The sequence below is a fragment of the Lissotriton vulgaris genome, chromosome 12 (assembly GCF_964263255.1).
Source record: "Lissotriton vulgaris chromosome 12, aLisVul1.2, whole genome shotgun sequence".
Lineage (NCBI taxonomy): Eukaryota > Metazoa > Chordata > Amphibia > Caudata > Salamandridae > Lissotriton > Lissotriton vulgaris.
Window position 1 is genome coordinate 73,509,439 of NC_141700.1, and position 18,367 is coordinate 73,527,805.

Sequence of the window (18,367 nt, forward strand, 5' to 3'; positions counted from 1 at the left end):
ATTCCGGCGGTAACGACGACGGACGCGGAGCCTTGGACGACGCCTACCAACGCGCAAAAGTTTCCGGATCCAGTCTGACGCCTGGGGATATTCTAAGGTAAGGAATCTAATACTAACCTGTTTCTTTCAGATTAAAGTATTTAGGTGTGTCACAATCAATGTTTTAAGTTAATCAGTCAATGGGTTGGATTAGGTGCAGGTATGTTTGAGGTTCATGACTATGAGAAGACTGATCACACAAGTTGAATTCAGGCTCCATTATAGGTATTGTTTTAAACACACACACGTAGTGGAGTAGCTGTAAAGTGTCATGTGGATATAACAAAACAAAATGCAATAAATAGGCAGAAAACACTGTGGCACATTTGTGACTTTAGTTGATGGCTTTAGTTTGAGTTGGGATGGCAACCCAGACTTTCTCATCAGAATGAGCAACTATTTACTGTGCTCTGGCCATGTGGCCAATATAATTACAATCATTATCCAGCCCATTATCCATGAATTGAAAAGGTGTTTGGCTTGATAAGGGCCACATGACTCTACGGAATTGTGCAATTCTCTTACAATACAATGGATGTGCTTTGCTGCAACTACTCAGAACAGGTTGTATGACGGTGCAATGCTAGTAAAAACATTGCATGCCTTTAAAAAGTATTTGTAACCCTGCATTTGTTTAGCGCGCAAATGCTTTTACCTCGCATGCCATTACCACGCATTACTGAGGTAAGTTTAAATAGGTGTGTGTGTCGATGTATGTATGTATATAAACAAATATACCCCCATACTTACCTTAAATGCTTGGTAAAAGGCATGCATGCTAAAGACCTACAAGTGCTAAACAAATACAGGGTAACAAATGTGCGGCAAAGGCACTGTGTTGTAAAACTCGTACTGCAAAGACGGTTTCCTCTCAGAACACAACTAAGCTGCTATACTATACCTTATTGTTCATGTTACGTAGTTTTGTAACTACTTAGTGAATCTGAAGCTACGGTACATTCATAAAACAAGAGGTGTTACAGATGTGCTAAATATGAGCCAGAAGGGGAAATTTGGGTGGTAATGCAGTTCAACTCCTCAGAGGATGGTATATATTCAAACTAGAAACCTGGATGCAAAGAGGAGTTTAAATATACAACAAAGAACTGTGCATTAATTGAAAAAAAATCTAACAAATGTTAGTATATCTCCAAATAGGTACCTGAATACTGGCACTATGATTAGGCATTCCTGACGAGAGCGAGATGAGAACTAAGGGGGAGCAGAAAACAAAAAGAAAAGTTAAAACTTGCATAGGAGCATCGCACAGTAGGAGCTCTTAATTTACACCCTTCTAAGTAGTACAAGTGATGTGCTACCCACCCACCCACCCATATTATAGGAGCCCCTCCAGTGAAGGGAAAAGCTGCTCTCTTTACAGAGTTCCCCACCATTACCAATCACCAGAAAAGCACTCTAGAAGGCTGCTTTGTGTGATGACGGCTGCTGGGGTTTTGATACATAGAGGGATTATTCATTGGATGGTCCCTTTTACAATACACTATGGGGGCTGCTCCAATGCTTTTCGCAAGCAGGACGATTACATCTGAATTTGAGGTGAATTGTCTGTAACCATTGCTTTTAAGTATGATACTCTTCTAAGTTCACAGGCTGTGCCATCTAGTTTTTGGGGTCTGAATATCATTTTATTTACTGAGGAAAACATTTCGTAACCACAAAAGTAGTCATGAAGGTAGCGGATGAGGGCATTTGGGGCCACTGAAATTATACGATTCTGAGGCCACAACGTTTGCTGCATAATTATGAATTTGAAATTGTTTCTAACTCAAACTGATGAAGTTACTAAAATGAAGGGACTTGTTGCCACCCAGGTCAGAAAAGTGGACTAGTCACCTTTCAATTCTATTGTACTGTATTGGAGTGTTACAAATCAGTTGGTGGAACCTTTGCCCACATAGTTTCAACGTGTAAAAAGGCAAAATAATGTAGTAATACTGGGACAAAATGTGCCTATTGCGCCCCATAATTTGCCTATTCTTGCCACGTAATTTAGTCAACCCTGCTGCATAATTTGGTCTTTCCTTGTCGCACCATCTACAAACTACCAGGCCAATCTTCATCTAAACCCACTACACACATAAAAACAAGAGAATTCCACATTTATAGGAACACAAAAACAGCTGAGCGAGAGCTACACAAACAAACTGCAGAGTTTTCTAAGCTTACCTGCAATGACTGTGTTCACGCATTCATACAGTAGGGACATTGCGGATGTGCTGCGGAAACACAAAACAATTCAGAAGAAATTTATACGGTGTGTGCATGTTCATTGGGGAGATCTATGTACTATATCAATATATAAACAAGGGAAATATACAAGCGGAGTTCAGTTTTTGCATGCTATTACATTATGGAAAGTCCATTTTAAACTAGGGTACACCAGGATAATTCTGTTGTGTAACTAGTCTCTTCCAAACTTGTCCAGGTACATTTTCAGACCACAGGATACACTTCCAGCCACTTTCACTTCACTCCCTGCATTATCAATATGGAGGGACTTTGCCAGACTGTGCCCAGTACAGGAAAAATATGCTACTCTTAATCCTCTGTAGGCCAGGAAGTTACATGGTGAGTAGCCTTTCTTCACTTGAACTCCTACGTCACTCTGTTCCAAACATCTGGCCAAAGTGAGAGGAGACAAACAAAGGCAGGGGAGGTGAATACCAGTGAGGCTACCTACACTGGGCATCCAGTTTCTATGCTAAATCTAATGAGATGGGGTGTATAAAAACCAGCAGAACACCCGTCAGCTGTCGTCATGAATATGTAAATGATTCTTAAAAGCCACTGATCTTACACCAACCTGTATTGTCCCCTAGAACCACTGATTAATAGCCTCTTGGCACAAGAAGGACCACATCAATCCACAACCTAATTGCTTGGTTTGCTTATTCTAACAAAATATTCAACTACTCCGAAGTGGTTGTAAGGGGCTTGTTTGGTACAATATGCATTAGGAAAGTGTACGGGTGAGAACATCCTCTTGAGGCTAGACTTCTTTCGAGTAAGTAGTATATTAGAATTTGTTTCCACAAATGTTGTCAAGCCAATTCATCATGTACCTGCATACATGTGAATTTTCATAGACAAAATAGTGTCCTTCATCGTTTCTGTAATAGCGTTTGCCATTAAGGCGCTCAGTTTTTCTTTTTTACTTATTTTTTCACAACAAATACATACCATCTCAACCACCTCATTTATTTTTATAACTACAAACAATAAAGAAATTAACCTGTTAACCGCGGTGCAAATTCGGCCGCTGTGCGGGTGATTTCTTGCGCAGGCAGGGCTGCGTCGGCCAACGAACGTGTGCAGCACTACAGAGATAGTGCTCGCAACGGCCGTTGGCCTACAGGCGCAGCAGCGAACGGGTTGGTTATCTTTTGAATGACACTCAAGATTATATATTTTGAGCTTCAAACCGATAACTCTGCGCACTGCTAAAATGAAGAGGAGAACAAGAGTTGAGAATTCCTAATAAAATTAAATAGCTGATATTGTTCACACGTACAAATACTACAATTTCAATGCTTTCTGGTGGATTGTTTTATCCGATATGGCTTTTTAAGCACACTAAAACATCCAAGCGTGAATGTACGTTACAAGTTACATGAATGTGGATCTCTTATGACACTCACCCACAAATCAATATGGATGAACAGTGAGACAACCGACATCCCACCGTACCAGGACCTCTGCGACAGACTCAGCGCCTTCTTCCATCACAAAATCAAGACCATCTATGACAACTTCGACGACAACACGCACGTGGAACCACCTGGGCCACCCTCACCAATGAAGACTCCCTGAAGACTATGAAGACAACCCAATCCGGAGCTCCCACAGACCCCTGCCCCCACCACATCTACCACAGAGCTGCATACGTCATCGCCCTGAGCTTCAACGAATCATCAACCGCTACTTTCAGACAGCCTACTTTCCCAAAGACTGGAAACACAATGAGATCACTCCCCTCCTGAAAAAAACCCTCGGCAAACCCTACAGACCCAAAGAACTTCAGACCGATCTACTTTCTCCTGTACACAGCGAAAGTCATTGAAAAAGCCATCCACAGTCAACTTGCCTCCTTCATAGAAGAAAACAACATCCTCGACTCCTCTAATCAGGCTTCAGGAAGAACCACTGAAACTACCCTCCTCGCCGCGACAGATGACATCCGCTCCCTACTCGACAGAGGAGACACTGTGGCCCTCATCCTCCTCGACCTCTCCACGCCTGTGACACAGTCTCACACCGCACCCTAGCCTGCAGATTCCATGACGTAGAAATCCTGAACATAGCCCTCGACTGAATCCACTTATTCCTCTCCAGCAGAACGCAGCAGTACAGACTCCCTCCCTTCCTCTCGGATCCCACACCCATCACCTGCGGAGTCCCACAAGGAACTTCCATCAGCCCCACCCTGTTCAACGTCTACTTGGCCCTGCTAGCATCCATCGTCAGATCACACTGACTCAACATCGTATCGTACGCAGATGACACCCAGCTCATCGTCTACCTAACCAACATCTCCAAACTTAACTTTCAAGAAAGAATGGAAGCAGTTGCCAGGTGAATGAAGAACAGCTGCCTACAACTAAACCCAGACGAAACCGAAGTACTCATCATGGGCCCATACGTCGACCCCTGGAATGACACCTGTTGGCCCTCCCGCCCTCTGGTACCCACCCTCCCCCACTGACCACACTTGCAACCTAGGAATCATCCTGGACTCTGAACTCAAATTGGACCTCCAGATCAACGCTGTCACCTCATTTGCCACACCCTCCACCTCCTAGGTAAGAGCTTCAACTAGATTCCCCTCTAACACAGGAAAACCAATACCCATGCCCTCATCAACAGCAGACTAAATTACTGAAACGCACTGCACGAAGGGATCAACAAGAACCTCACCCACAAACTCCAGAACGTTCAGAATGACTCTGCCAGACTAGTCCTCAGCCTACCGCAGCACTGCCACATCGCCCAACACCGACGGACACTAAACTCACTCCCAGTCAAGAAAATAATCACTTTCAAGTTTCTCACCCACGCCCACGCCCACAAAACCCTCCATAACAGTGTATCCGCCTATATAAACCACCGGCTCTCGTTCCACGCATCCCAAAGATTCCTCCGCTCAGCCCAGCTTTCCCTTGCGGTGGTACCACGCATTAAGAAGACAAGAACAGGAGGTCGTTCCTTCTCCTACCTTGCGGCCAAGGCATGGAACCCTCTCCCTCTCCACCTTCGAAACACCTACTCTCTCCAAGTTCTTGAAAGACCTCAGGACCTGGCTCTTCAATGAATCACCCTGAACTTCCAGGAGCTGCACCCACCCTCAGCGCCATGAGGCCCTTTCGGGTGAGTAGTTGCACTTTACAAAACCCTGATTGAAGATAGCAATAAGTGAAAAAAATGAACAGATAAAACTTGAGGCCGTAGGTCGAAGATTCAGCAGTGGGCTGTCCTTTTTATTCTGTGACGGTCTACTCTGGGGATACATTTCTTAATAGAGCCAGGACTTTTATTCACAACAAGTTTTTGCTCAGTTAAAGGAGTGGTTTGCAGGGCACTAGGAGTCCTATAAACTGAGGTCCTTATGATTTTAATTTTAGCCTAGTCTAATTTGAAGTAGTCTGTGTGCCCATACCCCACCTAATTAATTCTTTGAAGGACGTAAACTTGGAGGAGATGGTGGGCTTTTCCACTGCTAAGAGACATCTCACTTGCTAGTTAATGGCACCAAACAATGTACATGTTTTGGAATTTCTTTTCATACCTCAGACACCAAAAAATTGTAACCATTTATGTAATGCATGGTTGCACCAAGAGGTAGGAGATGCCGGGAGTCATAAGTCACATAGCATCATGTTTAAGGAAAACAATGGGAAGGACTCATTGCAAAAGCACAGCAATGTTAAAAGTGTTTTAACCACTGCTTGCCTAGGGATGCAAGCAGGAAGTCAATGTGGCAGGATTCCACTGTTAAGAAATATGTATGAATTGTGCACTTAACTCGTTTTCTTTATCACATGCAGGGTAAGATGTTTTTCCAACCTCTCACATATTGCTAAAATAGTCACAAGGAATCAGAAGTGGTCTCATAACTTACCTGTGTATGAGATTGGTGAGTGGTTCTATGAGCTTCTTTCCCAGTCTAGGTTCTAATGGAGTAAGAGCACCAAACTAGTTCCAACAAGGAGACACAAGAGAAGGAGAAATAAATCGATTTGAGATGCTATTAACCTCTTAGGTGTTCAAGGTTTTCACCCCTCTCAATCTGCTGCTAAGCTCTTACTTGCTGCCTTTCCCAAACATGTATTCAAACCTTATACATTTATAAATTTCATTTAAGAATGCAGATTCAAGTAGCCACCTTTTACCATACGATCTGGGAATGCCCTGCTATACAACATATATGGGAGGGAGCCACGACTCGCATTCAGACCGCACTGGGGAAGGAGTTCACTCTCACATCGCAGCTGGGCTTGCTCAATATTTGGACAGCTATGTGCCTCACTGAAATTAAGCAACAGCTGACAACATTAGGATATACATTAGATAAGCGAGAACTCGTGCAAGGGGGGGGTGGAAAGCCCACCATCCATTCATATATGGGCGAATGAACTCTGCAAGTGTATGGTAGCGGAAAAGTAAGTATTTATAACATGAGGATGCCCTAAAAAGTGGGACAAGAAATGCAATCAATGGAATGTCTATCGTGGAGACTTATGTGTATCCCCAATTGTGGAACTAGAACTGCGTATAACCATTTAGCAATTGTGACTTGCTATCCCCTGATCATTATATGAAGTATTGAAAAACTGTAATGTAAACTGAACGGTACAGTGCATTTGATGGCTATTGAATTTAATAAACAGATATTTAACTAATGTTTTGACCACAAGGTAGAAATAGGTGTTCACATTGGTAAGGGTGAGAATTGTTGAGCAGTTTCTGAAAATACTGTACTAGAGAAACCACAATTGTTTACAAAACTTGTATTGAATATGCTATAGAACAAGGCTTTTTCTACACATTTTACGGACAAAAGCTTCGGCTTTCTAGAACCTTTAACTAGGTTTTGAAACCAGGTGGAGAAGATACATTTTCTTACTAATGATATTTTTGCAGGAAACAAACTATGCTGTTATATTATATATTGTTTACAATTTTTGGGATGAGAATATTATAGCCTTATAGCCCGTCGTAGAGGGCTATACCGTCTATTAAAGGCCCTCTCCAGCGTTAAAAGCCCCGAGCCGAAGGCGATGGCCTTTAACAAGGTGGAGGAACTTTAATAGCCGGTATAGCCCAACTACGAAGGGCTATAATGCTATTAGACCATTCTGCCACTAGAGGGCAGAATGTTCTAACAAAAAAGAACAAAGCCTTATGGGAGCGCGAGGGGTTGGAATCTTCTCAGGCTCCCTGAAGCCTTTGGTCACAGCCAGAGCTGTGAACAAAGAAACATTGGAATGTTTGAGCTCCAGGCTTTTACCAGCCATTACAAGCCCAAAGCACTCCATTGTTTTCAATGGAGCTAACAACATTCCAATATTCTAATTCATATTGATGCATTTAACTTAACAGATACTCCCCATCACAGCAGATGGATGAGGAAATCGGACATTAAAACAAATGAGGGAAGAGAAGTCTACAAAGAATTAAGCACTTCATTGGAGTTTAACCATATCTCACAAACGACATCAAATTATCCCACAGCCGGTCAGGAGTTGTATAAAGTAGTGGTGTTTGCTCTACTTTAACTAAGGATCTGGACATCAAACTCCCCAAAGCTATGATAAAACTGGTAGATCTTAAAGAAAACTACAGAAAAATGACATCAATCTATGGAAACTCAAGTATCCCTTAAGGCAAGATACTAGATTTACTTTTTTAAATATTTCCTCGTTCACAATTTGTTCATATTGCTGAGATAATTTTCACAAAAGACAGCCATCAGTGACACTTTGTGTGATCTATACTTGTAGCAATTGAAACCAGATCATTTCATAGTAATTCAATCGATTTATACCAAGTACATATGTTCAAAATCTGGAGGTAACACTTTCAAATGTCGGATATTTTGGTTTATCCTAACAAAACAAATGCGGCAGTCAGGTAGGTGACAAAGTTGGCAACAAACAGCGATGCGTGAAATAGACTGTGCTCTATAGCAAGACATAAAACTGGGATTTAAGTTTATCTGCGATACCAAGGGCCACGTGAATGTTAGGAAAGTGGGGAAGGATGATGTTTCTTTAAGGCTGAAATTCAGGGAGCTGTTATGTCACTTTTAAAGTTGGCAATGGGGAGAAATATATGTATTGTCTATTAAAGCAACCAGGAGAGTAATTTCACAGATGCCTATGGTCTTCTCCACCAGCACGAAATCAGTTAAGCCCATACAGGTGAGGAGTTTCTTTTAAAAGTTTATAATGTGAACCAGAGAACAATACACCTGATGCGGATTCACCAAAATGCCTGGAGTCTCAGTAACATCACAGGAATCAACAACTTGTGGCCTTTCTTTCTGAATCTTCCTAAGAACTGAGATCACAAGAACTTCACATGACAATGACGGACATTGTTGAAGTTCCATAAGAATGTTAGGAATAATAGAACAAGACAACACAGCTAAATGTCCATTTTAGACACCACCTATATTTTAATTAGCCTGCTTAGAGTATTTGCAGGTGGGATATTACTCATTTCTTTTGGTATGTCATGAAAAATGGTGTTTGTCTGAAGAGGAGGATATAGTGCCACAGATTGGCACGGAGAACCTAAATTATGTACTCCACAAACTGTCTCAATTTAAATGTTCTGCTAGTATATATCTCACCAAGAATGTATTGTTTGATCATAGAGAGTTAATAAAGGAGATTTTTAAAAACAGCAGTAATTGTGTCCGGCTGTATAAACTGATATGGTCCATATACTGAATATGAAGCATGTTACTGACTTAAAACTACTGGTCAGTGGATTTTAATTTGTCAGCTGTAAGGCACTATCGCTTTTGTGAAGCAGTGAGGTGTACGTTTTATGCAAGCACTTTCGAGGCATAGTCACAAAAGGTTATTTTGGAATAAACGTCAGAGTATGACCAAATGTATTTCTCGGAAGTGTGTCAACACTAACAGACAAGCATGTTTTGTAGCACTTACAAACTACTACTGTTCCCTTTTCCATCCAGGAACGGTTTACTATTTACTTCAGCCAAGTGCTGGTGTAAATACCGTTTCCAGAGTGGGAAGGGAAATGGCTCACCTTCTTATTTGGTGGAGTGTGGGGTAAGGAACTAATTGGGGACAATTGTTTGCTATGTGGAGAAAAAAGAAACTTAATTTGCACCGGGGAATAAAACAACCCTGTTCTTTGATCTTTGCAACTAAGAATTCCTCACAGAGAATTAGGAATTCCCAACAAAGATGTCATGTGATTTCTATGGGAATTTTTCTGGAAACCCGCTCCTTGTGCATGTGGGCGTAAATGTAAATATATGGGTGTAAATGTTCAACTTTTTTGTTACTAAGCACCTTAATCCTTTCATGTATTCACAATAAAGAAATTTGATAAAAACTTATTTAAAAATGCTCTCGTTTTTAATTGCACTTTTTCCGTTTAATCATAAGTGTGTACATTGCACTGCTGTATTTATTTTTAAAGAACCTAAAGCCTAATATGGGAAGGAGGGAGAGAGGTAGAGGGAGAGAGGTAGAGGAAGAGAGGGAAAGAAGAGAGAGAGCGAACACACACTCACACACCTATATATTATATATATATTGTATTACATTTTTCAACTTACAGCCACAACATAGTAACATGCACAAAAATGTTAAAAAGCCATACCAATACAAATACAGCTCAAGAATACATATTCTGAAGATTAAAAGTAAGGAAATTCCAAACAAAATTAAAACATCAAAAGAACATTCATTCCATTCCTTAGAATAAGCTTGGATAGCCATATTTACAAGACGACTAGTCTTAGTCCTTACATCGTAAAGGGAATAGAAACCAATTCTAGCTTTATTTTCAATTATTTTGTGCAACTAAAAAAAAAAGTCATAACATTGTGCACTGCGTGTAATAGGCAGAAATTCCCCCTGGCTCTTTCCTCAAAATAAGTCAGACGGGACGATGTATAAGAAGCAACAGAGTCTGTCCTGTAACACAGTGATGGAGCAGGAGGGTAGGATCTTTTAGCTTTTTTCTTGAGTAGGGAAGGAGCCAGTCGCCCTCTTGGGCCAGAAACCTTTTGGGCAAAAAAAACAACAAAGTGCAATATTGAGTCCCTCCCTAATGTATGCGTGCACAATTGGGGCAGATGCACGTCCCTTTTGGAGCAATAGGCTCTGGTTTGACGCACATCTAGGTAAGTCCCTTGGCCTTGGTTTATACTGTTTAAAACAAACAAGAATCAAGAGGCATGTGCTATTGATGGCGTTAGCAGATTTTGTTCGACAGCATTCCTGAATAGCTATTGTGCTCTCGGCACTGATTTTAGAATCCTGCCAGAGATGATTCAGGCCTAGATCACTAAGCACTTTACTTGTGTGCCCACGACAACTGCACCCTTTTATGCCCTTGAAGGGTAGTACCTCCATGGCTAATTGTAAATACATCGTTACCAGAGGATTTACGTTGAGAAAGAACCACTGCAGAACTGGGCAGTGAATAACTAGATCAGAAACAGGCCATATGCCCAGCTCTGCCTACCAGGGGATAAGTGGTGTACTGGGCCACAATTTAACAAAGTGAATAAACAGTTCTTTTCAATTACTTGAAGTTCCCCGATTGTATGGTATCCTCAAAACTCAGCACCATAAAGCACTGTACTGAGTCTATAAAATGTCTGAATAGCAGTGACTTGTTAACTATCTACTCTTCACAAATCTAACTATAATGTTGCAGCATGCCTGAAACTGGACTATAGATTTTTCTGCATGACAGTTCCAGTCAAGATTGAGATGAAAATACAGGCCAAGGTAATCAATGTCCTCTACCTTGTCTAACAGATTCCCATGTAACTTAAATGATCTTTGTGGATGGCCTGGATTTAATAACCATGACTAAGATCGCGTTTATCTTCTGCTCTTGCCACCAAATTTGCCAGCTCTGAAGCCAGGGGTATCAACCTACACCCACTGGTGACTCCAAAATCATGTCCCAAAATTAGGTTCAGACTTCAAATGCAAGATAACCTGAACAACTAGAACTTAGGCTGCAAAGGGTGAAATGACATAATAAAATATCGCCTCACATTTATACAAATGCAAACTTATTACCCAAGGAATTTTCTGCATCTATCTGCTAAATAATTCATAGGCGTCCCATTTCCGCTCCTTTCCCACCTTATGTGTGATAATTACTCTTCCTCCGAGTGTGAATGCGTTTCCCCACAGTCAGGGAGCGGGTGATGAACGCGCCTGCCCAAAGAGCGCGGAAAGCTGCTATACTTGCCAGTTTTATAATTTTAATGAGGACCCAGTTGTTGGTCGACGACGTCATCAGCTTAAAAAAGAGAGGAGCCAGCGAGAGATAATTCTTGGGATTACGCCTGGCCAGCTCACAAATCACGTTCACTGCTGCAGACTGGACCCCTGGGAAGCGAAAGAAAAGACTGTAAGGGCACGCAGAACGATAAAGGTCTACCAAGGCAAGAAGCGAAGCTGTAAGATCACGCATTCCCCCAGATTTAAAAAACAGCAATCGCGAAATGTGATTTTTGAGCAAGAAATGAACCCTGAATCCAGTGAAACACAAACGGTAATACAGTTCCGGTCACACAGCTTTCCTTTCAGAGGATTACCATTATCAAGTATGGTACCAAGATCTCCATGTTTGTGGAGTCCTAGAAATCAGCTAAATGCATTTTCTTGGTAACGTGCAATTTCTAAATGCATATACATTTTTTGTTGAGCCTGCTTTCTATTTTTTTTAGCCTTGAACATGATATTCTAGTTACACTGGGCAATCTTGGCTGCAGTTGTGTAGAATCTAGGTGGGATGAAACCCAAGTTTACTTCTTTCTACCGTTTTCTTTCCAGTTGGTCCTTCCTGCTTCAGTCTCACAAACTGTTTACTTACCTAATTTATGTTCAGAATTTCCAACTTGAAAATGGAAAAATAAACCATGCCATTTATTAAGATAAAACAGATTGAAATCCATGTCCAGGTACAAACTACTGCAAGGTATATGTCTGGTTTGCCTACAGTATTTTGAATTTGTTCCTTTTACTTATCTAACAATGCTTTATAAACAAGCAAAGGCAAAGGCAAAGCCGGTAGCTTGGGACTCCCATTATAAAGATGTGACCTGGCTTTTCCTGCTTGTTGCCAGCAGATCCCAACAAAGTGGCCCGTGCACACGAGCAGCTCCAACACCCACACTATGTCACACTCTTGGGTTAGGGTGCCTCTTGAAAGAGGGCAACTTTGCGGTTTCAGAGCATCCTATACATCTATTTACTAACTGGTTGCACGTGATACATGACACAAATAAAACATTATGGTAGATGCTATCATTTATATAAATTACATTTACCTCATCGTTTCAGTAAAGTTCTTAGTTTCAGCCAGTGTTTGCATAGTTCGGAAATGTTCTTATGGTCCTTTCCACTTGTTAGAGGAAAATATAGTTTCAGAGTGTTGAGACCTATAAGCCTGCCTGTACACCTACCCGTCTAGCTTCAGAGCGTGGATTGGTCACTGTCTAACACGGACTGATACTTAGTCTGTCTGACTAGTTTGGTTGTACTTCTAAAGGCCGACTGACTCAAGCTGGCCAGAAAGACATGCATAAGTCTTTGTGACATCACAAGCACACCAACCAGTCAGCATATGCACGGAGTCATGCTCCAGAGTCCATGCTTTCGCAGGCCAGCAAGCTTCACACAAAAGCCAAATCAAACATTTATCCATCTAAAGACATCGATCTTATTTATATTAAACCAATATTATTAATCACAACAAGATGATGAACGGAGTTCTGAAACTTTTCAATCACTCACCCCCAGTCAAGTATTGTTGTGTTTGCTATATTCGCCCTAAGTGGCCATGGGTCTGCCCAGACGTGGGGCCCGTGCTCTCCATGTCACTGGTTTCAAGCTAGCCTGGCTGGTGATACCCCAAAACTGGTCCCAGGAAGCTTGTTTACAGGTCAGGGAGGACCTGGCCTTGTAGTTCGGGCTGGACTGTTCCCCTAGGGAGCAGGGTCAAGACAGATTTGTATATGGCTAGGTCCAAACTGAGGTGGCCAAGTGAGCTAAAGAACGATGTATTAAACCCAGATCTGTGACTGGGGATGAGAGGTTAAAACGATTCAGTACTCCGTCCATCATCTTGTTGTGTTTGTTCGCCCTGAGTGGCCAAGGGTATGCTCAGACATGTTTTTTTTAAATTAATTTTTTGTTTTACAGAGTTTTATATAGCGCAAACTTGATCCGAATCGGGTATCGGAGTGCTTTACATAGCCCCAGTTGCGTTACAGAAGGACACTTTCATTTTTTGTTAGGCATGAGGAGATTAAGTGATTTGCCCAGAATCACAGGTTGGTCAACGTTGTTGCTGAGACTCGAACCCGGTTCCCCAAATTCGAAGAGAACCGCCCTAGCCCTTAGACTAACTCCTCTCCCATGGGTCCCTTGCTCACTGTGCCACTGGATCCAAGCTAGCCTGGCTGATGAGGGGAGAAACCGGTCCCAGGATGCTAGTTTCAGTCCAGTGAGGACCTGGCTTGGCAGTTTGAGCTGGACTGTTCCTATGAGGAACAGGGTCAAGACTAATTTGCATATGGCTGGGTCTAAATTGAGGTGGCATGGTGAGCAAAAGATCAATGGATTAAAAGCCAGATCTCTCGACTGGCAAAAGGTGGTTAAAAAGTTTGAGCTCTCAGTCCATTATCTTGTTGTGTTTACGATATTATTAAGCAGCAGAACCAAACGGAGTTAGTGCAGCACTGGATTTAAGGTCCTTGTGCCCAACTCTGAGCTGGATGCCTCTGCGTAGACCGGATGTAAGCAGCTTCCTCATACCTCTTTAGCTAAATCGTGCTGGGCAAGTGTGTTTTTCCACCAGAAATAAACAAAAGACTTAAATAACTATTAGTGCCTCCAATGAGGTCCCACAATAAGACAGCCAAAGTGGGGACAATTTCTAAGCCCATATGCATACTGCAAACCATCTAGAGCTGTAAAGAACAAAGGAAGGCACCATTTATGTGGTCAACATGGAGTACTGAAAGAGGAGGTCAGAAAACTAAGACTAATCAATTGATTAATTAGATCACAGTTCTGAACAGTAATTTCTAACGTCGATAAACCACTTTGGCACTCCATGGAAAACCGCAAAATGTCCCAACTGAAAAATCATGACCTTTTAACCCTTTGCTATGGAGGTTAGTGCAACAAAAAGCGGTTTTCTGTGCCAGATACTTTACCACTTTTATGTATGGACAAGAACATATAACAACATTTTGATTAGGTCCCAAATGGCAGTTCTTTTTTCAAGTAACAATATTTCTTTTTAAGCCCTTCTACAAAATCAAAGGCACCCATGAGGCCTAATCCACAAAGGGAGTGTGCACTGGTGGTAAAGTAGGAGTGGCCCGTTTCTGCAGGCTTAGAAACATACACGGTTGCAAACACTGCATTCACATCATACCATGGGAGATTAGGTTATCTACTGAGCACACAACGAGAATCACATCTACCTCAAAGAGTAGCATGTACATGTAAGGAGACCTTTTAGCTTCCTTGGGGACTTTCCAGTATTTCTCTAGTAGGTTTATAGGACTATTTTCTAAAATTGAAACAGCTAACTCTAAGGAGAGTCTGCTATGATGAAATACACCACTTCCCCCTTCTGCCTGAAGAGACCTGGACTGAGCTGCACTTCTATTCAGCTACTGCACAGTTGTGCCATAGGTCTACGTTGCAATTCTGTTGGGAAAAGGATAAAGCTTAGAATGCTTTGATCTCCACCAAGAGTGCAACCAGGTGGGGTAAGAGCAAGATGACAAAAACCTACCTATAATTCTGAAAAGCAATAAAAACTTACCTTCCCCCCCAAAGTATGACTAAATCTGTAGTGGACTGTAAAACTTTTTCAAATCAAATTGACCAAAACCCTGTAGGATGGTACCAATCGTTACACCTACTGCACCGCTATTAGCACCAGGAAATATTGGAGGGTTCCAAACTCAGTCTCACAAATGAGTGCTAAGATGGTGTTCCAACTATGGAATATCCACCCATCTTCAACGCCACCATACACAACATTATCAACTTACATAGCCTGCATCCAAACTTCAAGCATGCCATCCAATCCTTCCCTGAACACATGACAACCTACAACCAATAACCAACACACTTTCAACCCAGGACCCGAAAGGTACAATGGAACCAGATAGAAAATTGGAGCAGTTCTCTGTTCTTGTCAGACTTTTGAAGCGGAAATTAAATTATACTTTAAGGGTAGCACCTTACTCAGAAATCGAGAAAGCGATTTAAACCCTGAAAGGGGTAGGGAAAATATATACATGTACAATACTGGGCATACAAATGAAGGTTCTACACACTACTATACCCCATGCCCAAAAACATATTACTTAACAGTAAGACTGCTGCAGAAAAACAAGCACTGGCGTTGCCAATAGGTCTCGCATTAGGAAAGTGTGAGCTATTGGTATTGTAAATGACAATTATTTTTTTTAATATGTGTTTGCATTGAAAATATATAAATTAATGGCATTGCTATTTACAAAGCCAATAGCTTACACTTTCCTAATGCGAGTCCTATTGGCTATGGGAATGCTTGTTGTTAGCCAGCAAGGACAGTGCTGTTGTGGTGCTGAGTGATGCTGTTATGGTGCTCAGTGATGTGGTGGTGTATTAAAGTGATGTGGTGGTGTCCGTGAGTGATGAGGTGGTGTCCGTGAGTGATGAGGTGGTGTCCGTGAGTGATGAGGTGGTGTCCGTGAGTGATGAGGTGGTGTCCCAGAGTGGTGTGGTGGTGTCCCTGAGTGGTGTGGTGGTATCCCTGATTGATTTTGTGTTGTACATCAGTGATGTGGTGGTGTCCCAGAGTGATGTGGTGGTGTCCCCGAGTGGTGTGGTGGTGTCCCCGAGTGGTGTGGTGGTGTCCCCGAGTGGTGTGGTGGTGTCCCCGAGTGGTGTGGTGGTGTCCCCGAGTGGTGTGGTGGTGTCCCCGAGTGGTGTGGTGGTGTCCCCGAGTGGTGTGGTGGTGTCCCCGAGTGGTGTGGTGGTGTCCCTGAGTGGTGCGGTGGTGTCCCTGAGTGGTGCTGTGGTGTCCCTGAGTAGTGTGGTGGTGTCCCTGAGACACACAGGTGGGGGGAGGGCAGCCGATCCGGGCTGACTCACCGGCGGACTAAATTTACACTAAATATTAGTGTATTGGGAAGAAAACTGTTTTTATTAAATATTTGTCAAATAAGATAGCATCGTTATTAGGAGCACCGCCAGTGCGGGAGGAACATTCTATTTACAATGAATCGTCTCTACGGCAGGTGTAGTATTGGCAATGAAACGTAGTGTTCCTTGATGCGCGGAGGGGGGTTTTAAGATACTGCAGGAGTCTGCAGGGGGGGCGCTGTGAGCTGGAGGTCTTGCGGGGGTGAGCGAGGGCTGAGGGGAAGGGTTATGACTGAGTCTGGGTAGTTAGAGGGGGAGCTGGGTAGTTTCCTAGGGTTATAGTGCGATGGCATCTGGTGTTTTGAAGGGTCCATGAAGAAACGGCGGAGTTCTGTGGTGGTCGGGATGAGGGGATGTGGCGGACAGTAAGGGGGTCTGCAAGGACCGGAGGAGAGGGCGAGCAGCCCGGGACGAGAGAGCTGCAACGCGAGGATGTGGATGCCGGGGGGGGGGGGGTTGGTGGGAGTCTGCGATGATCAGGAGCGGGGGAGGGGGGTCCTGGGGGCTTTGATGTGAGAGATAAATTAGGGGCGGGGTGGACTCTGGCAGGGGAGGGAACATGGCCTGGAGAGAGGCCGAAGGGAAGCCGGATGGGGGCGGGAGTGCAATTAACATGGTGTAAACGGTCCGAATTCAACGTAATGTGGGGGCTCTGTGGTCTCTGTTCCTCACAGAGTCTGGGTAGTTAGAGGGGGAGCTGGGTAGTTTCCTAGGGTTATAGTGCGATGGCATCTGGTGTTTTGAAGGGTCCATGAAGAAACGGCGGAGTTCTGTGGTGGGCGGGATGAGGGGATGTGGCGGACAGTAAGGGGGTCTGCAAGGACCGAAGGAGAGGGCGAGCAGCCCGGGACGAGAGAGCTGCAAGGCGAGGATGTGGATGACGGGGGGGGGGGGTTGGTGGGAGTCTGCGATGATCAGGAGCGGGGGAGGGCGTGAGGCTGTGGGGAAAAAGCCATAATTGAATATTCTGTGAACGTGCATGGGTGAGAAAGTGAGATCTGCCCTCTGTGACTGAAGCCTGCTGTTTGGAGGTAGGGAGGGAGGGCGCGCGGGGAGGCTGAGAGATACCGGAAGAACAAATACATGATTGGAGAAAAGGAGGGAGGAGAGCACGACGAAGAAAACAACAGACATCACGAGAGAAGAGAAAGTGGGGAAGACTGAGGAAAAATTGAACTAGGGACGGACAGCCACAAGCTGCGAGGTCTCCGGCTCTGTCACTGCCCTTCTGCTACGACGAATGTTGCCATACCATGCTCTCAGGGCGGAACTGAAGTGCATGGCTGTGGTTTTAAGATACTGCAGGAGTCTGCAGGGGGGGCGCCGTGAGCTGGAGGTCTTGCGGGGGTGAGCGAGGGCTGAGGGGAAGGGTTATGACTGAGTCTGGGTAGTTAGAGGGGGAGCTGGGTAGTTTCCTAGGGTTATAGTGCGATGGCATCTGGTGTTTTGAAGGGTCCATGAAGAAACGGCGGAGTTCTGTGGTGGTCGGGATGAGGGGATGTGGCGGACAGTAAGGGGGTCTGCAAGGACCGAAGGAGAGGGCGAGCAGCCCGGGACGAGAGAGCTGCAACGCGAGGATGTGGATGCGGGGGGGGGGGTTGGTGGGAGTCTGCGATGATCAGGAGCGGGGGAGGGGGTCCTGGGGGCTTTGATGTGAGAGATAAATTATGGGCGGGGTGGACTCTGGCAGGGGAGGGAACATGGCCTGGAGAGAGGCCGAAGGGAAGCCGGATGGGGGCGGGAGTGCAATTAACATGGTGTAAACGGTCCGAATTCAACGTAATGTGGGGGCTCTGTGGTCTCTGTTCCTCACAGAGTCTGGGTAGTTAGAGGGGAAGCTGGGTAGGTTCCTAGGGTTATAGTGC

The 18,367-nt window shown here is 43.8% G+C and overlaps 1 protein-coding gene across 2 annotated transcripts in view; it reads right to left on the bottom strand.

Moving 5' to 3' along the window:
• Nucleotides 1–18,367, bottom strand: part of AP3D1 (adaptor related protein complex 3 subunit delta 1) — a 400,132-nt gene that overhangs the window by 256,463 nt on the left and 125,302 nt on the right. For both annotated transcript variants that reach the window (XM_086947180.1, XM_086947179.1), the window contains exons 7-10: nucleotides 11,533–11,672; nucleotides 6,176–6,249; nucleotides 2,227–2,276; nucleotides 1,202–1,251 (exon numbers count right to left, since the gene is read on the bottom strand). In XM_086947180.1, coding sequence (XP_086803306.1) covers nucleotides 1,202–1,251; nucleotides 2,227–2,276; nucleotides 6,176–6,249; nucleotides 11,533–11,672 — 314 coding nt within the window. The remainder of the gene's footprint in view (nucleotides 1–1,201; nucleotides 1,252–2,226; nucleotides 2,277–6,175; nucleotides 6,250–11,532; nucleotides 11,673–18,367) is intronic.